General features: G+C 52.7%; 2 protein-coding genes across 7 annotated transcripts in view; one reads left to right on the top strand and one right to left on the bottom strand.

The window, feature by feature from the left end:
- LOC123943867 (cytochrome c oxidase assembly factor 8) overlaps positions 1 to 6,514 on the bottom strand; it is a 35,183-nt gene extending 28,669 nt beyond the window's left edge. The window contains exon 1 of one of the 2 annotated variants that reach the window (XM_046008300.1): positions 6,283 to 6,514. In XM_046008300.1, coding sequence (XP_045864256.1) covers positions 6,283 to 6,405 — 123 coding nt within the window. In that variant the 5' untranslated portion in view covers positions 6,406 to 6,514. The remainder of the gene's footprint in view (positions 1 to 6,282) is intronic. The other variant, XM_046008301.1, reaches the window with a different exon arrangement.
- BAG5 (BAG cochaperone 5) lies at positions 4,505 to 12,593 on the top strand. Of its 5 annotated transcripts, XM_046008289.1 has the most exons (4): positions 4,505 to 5,044; positions 5,119 to 5,264; positions 5,737 to 5,956; positions 8,402 to 12,593. In XM_046008289.1, exon 4 carries the CDS (start codon positions 8,430 to 8,432, stop codon positions 9,771 to 9,773), a length of 1,344 nt encoding a protein of 447 aa, XP_045864245.1. In that variant the 5' UTR covers positions 4,505 to 5,044; positions 5,119 to 5,264; positions 5,737 to 5,956; positions 8,402 to 8,429; the 3' UTR covers positions 9,774 to 12,593. The 5 variants fall into 5 exon arrangements, with proteins under 5 accessions (XP_045864245.1, XP_045864246.1, XP_045864249.1 ...); XM_046008290.1 differs by lacking the exon at positions 5,737 to 5,956; XM_046008293.1 differs by lacking the exons at positions 4,505 to 5,044; positions 5,119 to 5,264; positions 5,737 to 5,956 and adding an exon at positions 6,653 to 6,778.
- Positions 12,594 to 12,933: the final 340 nt, after the last annotated feature.

Below are 12,933 nucleotides of genomic sequence, written 5' to 3'. Positions count from 1 at the left end.
AACAATATGTGATCTCTGTGGTTTCCACTGTTTCGGAAAAAGCCTTTAAAAGAAAAACCCTCCACGAATATTTCTGGGCTTCTGCCCCAAAGCCTTTAGTCTTAGGAACTAAAGGTGATTCACACAAAGGGACCCAGTGGGTGGAAACAGAGATGGCCGCCCCAGGCTCACCCCTGCGGACTTCCATCCCAAGCCGAGGGATCCTCCCCTCCCCCAAGCTGACCGAGGATACTGACGGACAGAGCACGGGGACAGACGGACAGGTGTCACCCTAACCGTAGTTCACCAGTTCTACCACCTTTCAGACCCGTACCCCAGCCTCTCCCTCTTGCAGGCTGCCTATCAGGAAGCGTCAAGGAGTCACCCCGACAATTCACGGCTTTTCCGAGCGACCCACACGGGATGGAGGCAGCTCAGAGAGGCCCCAGGAGAGCTCAGGTCCTCCTCGTCTATGGCTTCATGATGACGCACGTGCTCTGGGCGAGGGGCGGGCGCTGTCCGACGTGCTCCGCTCCCCACTATCATCCCAGCGATTCTAGCTCAACTGTGGCAGGGGCAGCTCTTCCGCTCTCCCCTATAAACACATGTTCTGTCTCTGCACAGCCAAGAGCTGCTATTTAAAAGGGAGGAGAATGGGCTTGGGGGAGGAAAAAGTCCTTCTGTAAAAGGAAGAATGTCTCTGAGGTCAGAGTAATCACTGTAATTTATGGTTCTCACAGCATCGGCGTGTAAAGCTCAGTGAGCTCAGAGCGCCGTGGCCGTCTCAGTGCGGGACAGGAGGCGGGCCGTGCAAGCTGGAACCTAGCAGTGCCGCTGGCAAGCAGCCGACGACATTCCCTCTTCACAGAGGAAGGAGCGTGCAAGCCCCTGCTTGTCAGACTGTTTCCGACACTGTGTCTGCCGGGGCACTCATCTTCGGCATTTTCCCGAGTGCAAACTGCCAGCCAGGCAGCCCCGTGCTGGGCTCTGTCCTGCTGAGTAGGCCCGGCCTCATTCTCCATCCCTCAGGCTTTACGGCAGGCCCCTGAGCTCTCCCCACACGCTCCTGCTCTGCCGACGTACCACCCCCAAGCCAGGATCTGGAATGGAAGACTTTCCCCCGAGCCCTCCTTCCCAGACGGGCCATACATACCACAAACCTCCTGAGTTAAAGTGTCGCACTATCGGCCACTGGGGCAACCAGCGGGCAAAGATGAAAGGAGCAAATGTTGGCAAATTTCAGTGTTTCCTGGTCTGTCGTCCTGACACGTCAGAGATGGGAACTGAAAGTCTGACCTTCGGGAGGGCTGGAGTCCCCCATCTCCCATCCAGACAGAGGCTAGACATATCGGCACACCACACTCAGCAGTACATAAAAAGACCAGCACGTCAGGACCAAACGCGTTTCTACTGGGCATAAAAACTTAACACCAGAAAACCAGTCAATCCTAAGGGAAGACGACAAACCCCCAACGAAGAAGCAGTCATCTCAAAAAAAGTCAAATGTGAACCTGGTCAAGGCTCCCGATTACAGCTTTCCATTTACAGGAAACACATAGATGGAAGGACATAAATCAGACTAGGGACGCCAAGAGCAAGGTGCGGACTGCGGGGATTCCACAGGACACGTCCTGCCCCTGCTCCCGAATAAACTGCTTTGAAAAACGGAAGCGGATGGTCAAAACCTACAGAGTAAAAGAACTAAAAGAATATCAATCAACTGCAATGTGTAGAGCTCGTCTGCATCCTTTTTTTCTTTTTTCTATTTGCATCCTTAACACACGTGGAAAAACCTGAACAGTGAACATTTGCTGGAATTAAGGAATTTTAGTATTTTAGTTATTACATATGGAAACAGTTACAAATGAAACATGCATTCCGGTATTTGCCACAAAATGATCTGGGAGGGGGATGGGTGGGGTAAAGATGAGATAAACACCCCCGCGAAGCCGACTGCACAGGGAACAATTCTTTATATTCTTCCATTTATGCATGGTTGGTTGGTTGGTTGTTTTTTTAATATTGAACTTATTTATTTATTTACTTGGCAGAGAGATACAGCAAGAGCGGGAACACAAGCAGGGGGAGTGGGAGAGGGAGAAGCAGGCTTCCTGCTGAGCAGGGAGCCCGACAAGGGGCTCGATCCCAGGACCCTGGGATCATGACCTGAGCCCAAGGCAGATGCTTAACAACTGAGCCACCCGAGAGGCCCATTCTGCATGTTTTAAATTTCCTGTAAGTAACAAGAAAAGAAATGAGTGCAATTGTGCACATTAACAGAATAAGGGGAAACCCTGTAATTGCTTCACTTGATGAAAAAGCATATGGGGACATGAAAACACCAGACTGAGAGTGCGAACGGCTCCCTTTAGCCCTGCTGGGTAACATCAGGCCAGTCACTCCACCTCTCTGGGCCCTGGGCCCTTGTCTTGAGAATAATGGAGTTTAATCACATAATTTTTTAAAAAGATTTATTTATGTATTTGGGAGAGAGGAGGGGCAAAGGGAGTGGAAGACAGAGAATTCACGGACAGACTACCCACTGAGCCTAGAGCCTGACAGGATGTGGGGTTCAATCCCAGGACTCTGACATCATGACCTGAACCGAAATCAAGAGTCAGAAGCTCAACTGACTAAGCCACCCAGGGGCCCCTAACCACACGATTTTAAGTTTTCATTTTTTTTCCCAACAAACATACTGAAAGCTTTTTAAATACTAGAAATATCCATGTTAATTTTAAAATCTTCTCACCAGTTTCTCATTTATCTGGCATTTAACTTCCTCCTTACACTTACTGGAATCGACACTTGTGTGTTGGGGGTATGCGCTGAAGACCATCTCTTTAATGAAAACGTAAGCAAAACGGGACCAGTACATCTACTGTTCATTTGTGAATATTGCCTCTCCATGCTGAGGGCGTGTTTGTTATTTTTTTTAATCCAAAATTACTAGAAGAAAAATTTTACTTCATTATCTTCCAGATACAGGAAGTATAACACAGACACTCCTATGTGCAAGCACTGTGATCCTGAGGACATTTTTCAATCTACCCATGCTTTAAATTTTCTCACGTAAAATGGGATGATAAAAGCATTTCCTTCACTGATATGTGAAAATAAATAAACTAAAGTATGCAAAGCTCAGGGTGCCCGAGTGGTTCAGTTGGTTAAGCCTCTGCCTTGGGCTTCTGGGGTCCTGGGATCGAGCCCCGCACTGGGCTCTCTGCTCAGCGGGGAGCCTGCTTCTCCCTCTGCCTGCTGCTCCCCCTGCTTGTGTGCACGCACTCTCTCTCTCTCTCTCTGTGTCAAATAAATAATTAAATCAAATCTTTAAAATAAAATAAAATTTAAAAACTAGCAAAGCTTTCAGAGCAGGGCATGCAAATGCTCAATAAATGTTAATTATTACTATGTTAATGAGATTCAGGACTACAAGCGAATATGAATGCATATCATGTAACCAGCGGTTCTCTAACGCGTGACCTGTATTAGACTCCCCCATAAAATCCTGATGTTATATTTCTTTTTCTTTTTTTTTTTTCCAAAGATTTTATTTATTTATTTGACAGAGAGAGAGATCACAAGTAGGCAGAGAGGCAGGCAGAGAGAGAGGAGGAAGCAGGCTCCCTGCAGAGCAGAGAGCCCAATATGGGGCTCGATCCCAGGACCCTGAGATCATGACCCGAGCCGAAGGCAGCAGCCCAATCCACTGAGCCACCCAGGCGCCCCCCCTGATGTTATATTTCAATGAACCTGGGTGGGAGAGGGGCGCGGAAACTAGCCAAACCAAGAAAATAAATAACATCTTGAGGCCAGGGCCACATCCCAAACCAATCACATCTTTTTTTAGTCTTCCGAACGTGCAAACAAGTTTGGGAGCCAAAGATGTAACCTCCATAGATAAGGAATAAAGGGGTGTGAAGTGACAAGAGAACACTTAATTTAAGAGCTGACTTGTTCTGTAATTTATTTATTTATTCTAAAACTAGATGGGGCGCCTCGGTGGCTCAGTTGGTTAAGCCACATGCCTCAGGTCATGGTCCCGGAGTCCTGGGATTGTGTCCCATATGGGGCTTCCCCTGCTCTGCAGGGAGCCTGCATCTCCCTCTCCCTCGGCCTCGGCCTCTCCTCCTGCTTGTGCTCTCTCTGTCAAATAAATACATAAAATCTTAAAAATAAGTAAATAAATAGGGGTGCCTGCGTGGCTCAGGTCATGATTCCGGAGTCCCAGGATGGAGTCCCACGTTGGGCTCTCTGCTTGCTAAGGAGTCTGTTTCTCCCACTGATCTCCCTCCTCTCACACTCTATCTCTCTCTCTCTCTCAAATAAATAAAATATTAAAAAAGAAAAGAAGAAGAAAAAAAAAAGTAGTGAGCAAAGGGAATAAAAAAGAGGCAGACAAACCAAGAAATAGACTCTTAATTACAGAGAACAAATCGATGGTTACCAGGGGAGAGGTGGGTGGGGAATGGGGCTTAAGGAGCACACCTGTGATGAGCTCCAGGTCACGTGTGGACATGCTGAATGACTGTATTACATCGTGAAGCTAATATAACGCGTATGGTAACTGTACTGGCATTGAATTTTAAAACTTAATTAAAAATACGTTGTGTGAACTAAACGTACAGGATTAAAATATATCTACTTAAATAAAGAAAACAGAAGGTTTACAACAGGGTACTTTTGAGAAGACCTAACATTTAAAATCAAAGTCTGAAAGACAACCATCTCTCCGTGCTGCAGAAATTTAATTATCTGGAGAACCAGCCCTGTACCAGCAAACACTCAAAGATAAGACCAAACACAAAGGAACACACAATGCCCTAAAGTAAGAACTGTTCCTTTAAGTTCCATACATGCGTAGCATAACAGGGCACACATGGTAAAAAACAGAAAACAGAAACCACACAGCACCGCAGGTCACAGTGCTAGAACAGGACGAGGCCTGAGTCCGGGGCCAGCAGCTGCACGTCATCACAACCAACACCGCCACAGGCTTAGACACCAGCTCCCTGGCCACCTGGGACTACAATAGGAAGGTCTCACCCTGAGGGTTAGACCCACGGTAAGATTTGCTTTAACCAAAGGCTAGGGAGCAATAAAGAAAACTGCGTGTGGTCTACCTTTTTTTTTTTCAAGATTTTATTTCTAAGTAATGTCTACACTCAACGTGGGGGCTCGAACTCACAGTCCCGAGATCCAGAGTCGCACGCTCCACCGACGGAGCCAGCCAGGCGCCCCTCGTGTGTTCTTTTTTCCAGCACTAGTTCACGGAATAAGCTACGGTAAGTCCTCCCCTCGGGACAGCTGTTGATGCGGTTTCGAATAGTAGAATATGCTCCTGCCCAAAGAGCCGGCGCGGCGCGGGTTTCTATGCTGCAGGAATGAAGTCACAGCTGTGGCCACCGCACCAGGGAACTGAGCCGGCGACCAGCCCTCCTGCTAACTTCTTGCCGCAACTGGAAACCAGACGAACTTCGAAGCTGGGCCTACAGGAGCATAACAGCAACAAACTCGCGGAAATGAAAATGCACAGGCCGACGCCTCCTGGAATTCTTCACCGGCTCTCTTTACCCCAGGTTCTCCCGCCTCCGTCCTCAGGCTGTCGGCATCGGTGCGCTTTGTCTGAATAGCTTCTCCGCAGCCCATCCCGCACCTCAGGGAGGCGGCTGGACTCAAAGCCCGGGACCCCGCAGACACAACATCGCTCCCCAAAGACGTGCGACTCGTAAGAACTGTCATTCTTTGTCGCTGCAGGCATGGACATGAACCTGCCGTCCGCGACACGCACGTATGCAGCTTCCGGACCACGAAAACTATCCGAGCGGTTTTCCCACAAGCCGCGGCGAGCTGCGCCACCGCCTGCAGGGAGCCACTAGCAATCTGGAGGACGTCAAAACGCAGACCAAAACGACAGGACACGCTGCGCCCATGAGGCGCTCTTCCACTCTAACAACCATCTTCCAGAAGAGAGAAGGTGCGTACCCACTCGCCAGCGCTCTCCGCCGCCACAGCGGGAGTTCTGTCAACAGTCCCCGGGCTGGCGGCGACACCCTCGGCTCCAGACCCTCGGCTGACGCCGGACACCTGGGGGCTCCGAGGCCGGGAGGTCGGGCGCCCCTCACGCGGCCGACTGCTCTCTCTCCGCGCCCCCGCCCCCCGGCCCCCGCGGGCCCTGCTCCCTGAGAGCTCGGCTGACGCCGCAGCCGGGCACAAAGGGATGCGAGGCCCACAGGTGTCCCTGGGTCCGTCGCCACTGGCGGTCCGCCCTCCCGGCCCGCCCTCTGCAGGACCCTCGCTTACCCGGCCGGACGCCACATCCCTGCGCTCCGCGCCGCGCTCGGGGGCGAGCTGACAGCCGGGGCCAGCGAAGGCGCGGCAAAGCGGAGGGACAAGTGCCCTCCTCGAGGGCCGCAGGGCCGCCATGGCCAGCGTCCCCGAACGGCCTCAGCGCACGGCAGAGCCGCGACGGCGCGAGGGGCTGCCTTACGGCAAGGTCGCAAAGCCGGCTGGAGGGAGCGGCGCGGCCGACCGTGCGCTTTCCCCGCGTGAGACCGGCCTCGCGGGCGACGCGGCGCGGAGGCGGGAGGCCGGCGGCTGCTCTTGCCCTGCGGGCCTTTCCGGGCGGCGGGGCCAAGCGGTAGTGGCGGGCTCGGCACGGACGCGGCGCGGCGCCGGAGGACGTTTTCCCAGGGCGAGCGCTGTTCGGCCCGGGGCGGGGCCACGGGGCGGGCGACGGCGGGAGCGGCGGAGTCGCTGGGCGTCGGCGGCGCAGCGCGCGATGGCGCGGGCGGCACAGGTGAGCGCGGCGTGGCGGCCGGAGGGCCCGCGAGCCACCCCTGCGCCGGCGCGCCCCCTGGGCCCGCTCGACGGGGCCTCGGCCAGGCGCCGCGTCCTTCCTGCGTCCGACGCGGGCCGGCCCGCTCGCCCCTCTCTCGGGGCTTCCGCCCGCCCGGGGGGCTAGGCGGCCCGGCCGAGCGCGGCCGTCCCCTCCTCGCGCGGGCCATTGTGAGGTCAGGGCCGGCGGGCGCATCGGGGGTCCGGGCGAGACCCCCGGAGCGGCCGCTGCGGCCAGTAGCTGCCGCGCCACCGCCGGCCCCTTCACCGGCCGCCCGGTTCAGACCTAGCCGGCAGGGGTGAGAGGGATGCAGCTAGGGGCCCAGCTCCGGTGCTGCACCCCGTAAAGGGCTGACCTTCCACCTCGCCACCTCACCCACGGGAAACCAAGACCGAACCAGCTTAGACCTCTTCTGGGTAAAGTGCTGGCAGGGGAGGGCGAGAAGGGGGGTAGGAAGCCGGGCAGCCCGCCCTTTGGGGGCCTCGGGAGGCCTGTTCCTGGCCGGGACACCCACAAGGGATCGGTGTCAGCTGATCGTCTGTCCTCCTCCGTGAGCCGGCCGGTAGAAACTCAGAGCTTGGGGGGATGCGTTGAGCCACTCCGGCCTCTCAATGGGAGGCTAATGAACGGATTGTCGCATCTGACGGGTGGGGGGTGGGGAAGGGAGCGTGGTGGGGCTTGGGGAGGTCCTAGCCCTCCAGAGGCCAAGGTGGTACTTTGAACACGGTGCCAGTCACCTTTAGCGGAGGGACGATCTGTGAGCGACTCAGCGGGCCGGAGAAACAGGGTCGCTTTGCAGAAGCGTGTGGGTGGGGAGGAACGCAGAAGCGGGACTTTTTTGTGGGGGGGTGACTGGGATCCGCTGCTAATTGTTTGACCTAGAGTTCCTTTTCCTGGAAACTAGGAATAGTGCTTGGGCCAGGCAGGTGCTGGGATGGCACGGTTAGCTTTGAAGGTGAAACGAGCTGCTGTTGTACATCGATGCAGGTGCCCAGCTCCTGCCAACAACCAGGGCCGAGGTTAACGTTACCTGAGATTCCTGTCCTGTTTCCAAGCTGGGGGTTGACCTCTTGCGCACAGACGCTACTCTGCTGCGGCTGAGGACACAGGAAATTCACAGGCTCAGAGCTCCAGCTCATTCCCCACTGCAGTATCCTGTCCGCTTTTTAATTTTTTTTTAAGATTTTATTTATTTATTTGATAGAGACACAGTGAGAGAGGGAACACAAGCAGAGGGAGTGGGAGAGGGAGAAGCAGGCTCCCCCCGAGCGGGGAGCCAGATGTGGAGCTCGATCCCGGGACCCTGGAACCATGACCCGAACCGAAGGCAGAGGCTTAACGACTGAGCCACCCAGGCACCCCTCCTGTCTGCTCTTAATCACGGCTGTGTAAAGGTGCTTTTCAACAAAGTGGATTAGTCACTCTCTACTCGAGTATGGCTGCTTAGATCACAGTAATGATGGGCCCTTTTTCTTGAATATATCTTTTTTAAAAAGAGAATTTCAGAATAAATGAATCTACGGTTACTTTTCTGTAGCAACGTTGTGTAATTTGGCATTCTCGTCAATTTTTTTTTTTTTATAGTGCTTGTAAAACCGAACACAACAAAAGTATGGATATGGGAAACCAACATCCTGCTATCAGTAGGCTTCAGGAAATCCAAAAGGAAGTAAAAAGCATAGAACAGCAAGTAATTGGCTTCAGTGGTCTGTCAGATGACAAGAATTACAAAAAACTGGAGAGGTTTCTAACGAAACAACTTTTTGAAATAGATTCTGTAGATACTGAAGGAAAAGGAGATATTCAGCAGGCGAGGAAGAGGGCGGCCCAAGAGACAGAGCGTCTTCTCAAAGAGCTGGAGCAGAACGCAAACCACCCCCACCGAATCGAAATAGAGAACATCTTCAAAGAAGCCCAGTCCCTGGTGAAGGAGAAGATTGTGCCCTTTTACAGTGGGGGCAACTGTGTCACTGAGGAATTCGAAGAAGGCATCCAGGACATCATCCTGAGGCTGACACGCGTCAAAACCGGAGGGAAGATCTCCTTGCGGAAAGCGAGGTATCACACTCTAACCAAGGTCTGTGCGGTGCAGGAGATCATCGAAGACTGCGTGAAGAAGCAGCCTTCTCTGCCGCTCTCCGAGGACGCCCATCCTTCCGTCGCCAAAATCAACTCGGTGATGTGTGAGGTGAACAAGGCCAGGGGCACCCTGATCGCACTGCTCGTGGGAGTGGACAGCAACGAGACCTGCAGGCACTTATCCTGTGTGCTCTCGGGCCTGATCGCGGACCTGGACGCGCTGGACGTGTGCGGGCGGACGGAAATCAGGAACTACCGGCGCGAGGTGGTGGAAGATATCAACAAATTACTGAAATATTTGGATTTGGAAGAGGAAGCAGATACTACTTACGCGTTCGACCTGGGACAGAATCACTCCATTTTAAAAATAGAAAAGGTCCTCAAGAGAATGAGAGAAATAAAAAATGAACTTCTTCAAGCCCAGAATCCTCCCGAGTTGTACCTGAGCTCCAAGACGGAATTGCAGGGTCTGATCGGGCAGTTGGATGAGGTCAGTCTCGAGAAAAACCCTTGCATCCGGGAAGCTCGGAGGAGGGCGGTCATTGAGGTGCAAACCCTGATAACCTACATCGACCTGAAGGAGGCCCTGGAGAGGAGGAAGACGCTGGCTTGCGAGGAGCACCCGTCCCATAAAGCGGTCTGGGACATCCTGGGCAGCTTGTCCGAGATCCAGGGCGAAGTTCTCTCGTTTGGTGGGAACCGAACGGATAAGAACTACATCCGGCTGGAGGAGCTGCTCACCAAGCAGCTGCTGGCCCTGGACGCCGTGGACGCGCAGGGGGAAGAGAAGTGCAAGGCCGCCAGGAAGCAGGCGGTGAGGCTCGCCCAGAACATCCTCAGCTTTCTGGACCTGAAGTCGGACGAGTGGGAGTACTAGACGCCGCCCGCCTCGCGCCGGCACTTACTGATTCGCACTTTACGTGTACTTCTCCGTGTTGATGGAGTGCTTTCGGTTCGTGCAGCCTAGATGTGATGTATACGTGCAGATTTCAGTCTCCGTTTTTATGATTGAAGCAAATTATATTCAGTATCTGCTGCTTTTGATGTTGCGGAGCAGGCGTCATTACAGCACGTTAACTTTTCCATTGGGGTCACTACCCGTATGCTGTGGCGTGGTTTGGGGGGTTTAAATCAGAAGGTGGAACGGGCAGCTTTTGTCATTTTTGAGGGGGCTGTGCAAGCACTGGGGTGCAGATCTTTCAGGATCTAGATGCAGACAGAGGCTGACAGGACGCTGGACCGATGATGAGACGGGGAGAGTTTTGGTTAGAGGTAAGGTCCAGACACAAAGCAGACCATGGTATCTTCTGTTGCGCTACCTACAGCAGAGGGCTTGGGGGCTTTTTCCTTTGTTTCTAAGGCCTGATTGGTTCAACCCAAGTTAATAGGGTGAGGGGTTTTTTGTTTGTTTTTGGATTTTCTGTTTTTTTCATAAGCATTTTTTGTTTGAAAAATGGTGTCTGTATTTCCCCCCATACTCTGCGTTTAGAGGGGAAACTTTTATTTCCTGTGCAACATAAGAAAATTATGAAAATTAGCAAAAAAGAAAAAGCCTGTCAGACTGCCCTGAAGGGATAAAACACCAAGTAATTACCTTCAAGTTTTTGTTGTAAACTTGGAATTCACAGTTTTCAGTGGTCATCAGTAAGGCTGGGAACATTTAAGTGACCTTAGGAGACCTTCAAAAAAAAAAAAAAAGGGAAAAGGAAACACCCCTCCCTGTGGCAAGATCACGAAAGCTGGAGATTAGTCGCTGCTGTCAGGTTAAGCCTCCCAGAAGTGCCTGAGTGTGGCCATTCGCGGACAGACTCCCTGCGCACACCCCGTGCTGTTCCATAGCGGGTAGCTCTGCGGGACCGGACCTCGCCAGCTTGCCCGAGGAGGGCCGCGGCCCCGCCGTCAGAACATGTCCCACCCGGGCCGAGCGGTGACAGCAGCTCTGAGCACCCGCTGGGCTTCGGAGTTCACGTCAGTGGCACGTGGAGGTGTCTCAAGGGCCAGAAAGAGCCAGTAAGGTCTCTCCGCGCGTGGTGGGTTCCCTTTCGCTAAAGGGCACGCAGGCGTCTCTGCTTGCTTTCTGAGGACCCGGTTCTGTGGCTGCCAGTTGATGGGAAGGAAAGAATTTCCCAGTGTTCTCAAGTGCCTTGGTAACGTGTCAGTCCCGCATGGTGGCGAAGAGACTTGTCCTTGTCACCTCTCACCCAGTAACCCTACTGGAGGACGGCTCTTGGACTCGGGCAGCCTGTCATTTTCTTTCAGAGATACTGATTTGGTAACTGTGTAAGCAGCTAAAAATAAGAGATAAGGGAATAGCCCTAAGTACCGAAAGGAGGATAAAAATGTGGCCCTCGAGATTTCCGCTTTGTCTCCGTGTTGCCCGATAACTAAAAGCCCTCGATGTGTCTCTCCTGAACTGGTGCAGTAGAATTCAGCGGATCGTGGAGTCAAAGGGCATTTTTGTGTCTTTGGGCTTTGAGCCCTTCCCATGTGCCCATCCCACCCCTGGCGCCTGCAGGTCCCCGTGCAGACCGCTGGGAGCTCACTTTGGCCAAAGTCCTTTTAGGACTCCCCCTCTGTATCCTCTCTCGGGTGGTCTTAAAATCTTGGGAGTTTCTAAACTCAAGTGCCTGAGGCCTGTCCTGCCCCAGGCTTGACTTCATTTTCAAAGTCAGATTTGAAAGTTAAGCGTCAGCATTTCCTTTTAAAGTATGCATTGTTCTGTTTCAAACAAGGTGATCAAGGTGATCTCTAGCCAGAGCTCGAGCCTATAAGTGAGGGGAAGTCGAGCCTCTAAGTGAGAGGAAGTCTCGAGGGCCAGTGTGAATTCGAATTCTCGTGTGGCTTCTTTCGGTCGTGGAGATGATCGCATCATCCTTGTGTGACTTAAGGCATGACGTCTCCTGGCCGACCTGTCCTAGTTCCTTGCACCTGACGACTCTCCCGTCAGGAACGCTGGCGACCCCGGACTGAGCTTTCCTTGTCCCCAGCTGGGAACTGTCTGTGTTCCTAGGGGGCTGCCGTGTGTAACTTGAAATCGGGCTCGTGACGCTGTATTGTATTTTTATGATCGTACATGAAGAGAACCTGTAATGGAAGGAAAACCTACCCCCCAAAAAATGTTTGGCCTTGGGTCTGCATTAAACAGTACAATCCATGTTCACGCAAAAACTGGCTGGGAATGTCTGCTTTCTTTACCTCACGTGAGACAGCTTTGCTCTCGGGTCAGTCCTGACCCAGATCAGACTGAAGTCAGTCTGCCTGTGATGAAGCAGTGATGAAGACAGATGGAACGAACGCGTCTCCTACGGGCGGGGGATGTGCTTCATTTTGCTATGATGCCTTCGTACGGTATCCGCTGCGGTTAGTACATGTGAGGCCTTTAACCAGTGTTTCTCATGTGTTTTACTTTGCCCATTTTTACCTGGTTTTGAAGGTCTAAGCTTATCCTGTACATACAGGTTGTTTTTAAGCAAAGCTTTTCAGCTTCTAATGTGTCTAGTATTTTTCTAAGAATAATTGGAGAAATATTTGCCATTGATTTTTATGTACAATACGGATGTGCTCCCCCAGCGTGCTGGTTCCTGTCCCCACTCTGTTCATTGTATGACTATTGTAATCGTATGTCTGAAAGAATTCAGTATTTTGAGATATTAGTATACCCTTAATTATTAATGCAATAAAAATCTCTTAGCTTCTCTTTGCAGTGGAGAAAGGCTGTGAGTCTGAGGTGTGAGTTCTGTTCTGATCACCTTCATTTGCTGTCCGGCCCGGGTGAGGAATGATGTCTTGGCAGAATGGGCTGGGCACGAGGAAGGGGCTCGCGGGTCCAGTTGGTGGCCGTGGCCTAAGGAGGTGACGGCACGGAGCACGGGTCAGAGTCCCGTGGCAGGGGAAGGGGTGGCCATTCACGTAAGCAATCCCAGAAGTGGGGACCAGAGAACGGCCCAGGGGAGATGGGGTCTCCCGTTCTGCCCCCGAGGCCGTGCACGCAGGAGGTGACCTAACCTGTAGCAAAGTGGGGAGACTGGGAAGCTCCT

Source organism: Meles meles, chromosome 6 (genome assembly GCF_922984935.1).
Source record: "Meles meles chromosome 6, mMelMel3.1 paternal haplotype, whole genome shotgun sequence".
Classification (NCBI taxonomy): domain Eukaryota; kingdom Metazoa; phylum Chordata; class Mammalia; order Carnivora; family Mustelidae; genus Meles; species Meles meles.
This window is presented reverse-complemented; position numbering and strand designations above follow the sequence as displayed.

Coding starts and splice junctions, on each gene's coding strand:
- BAG5 (XM_046008290.1), top strand. CDS start 8,430: ATGGATATGGGAAACCAACATCCTGCTATCAGTAGGCTTCAGGAAATC.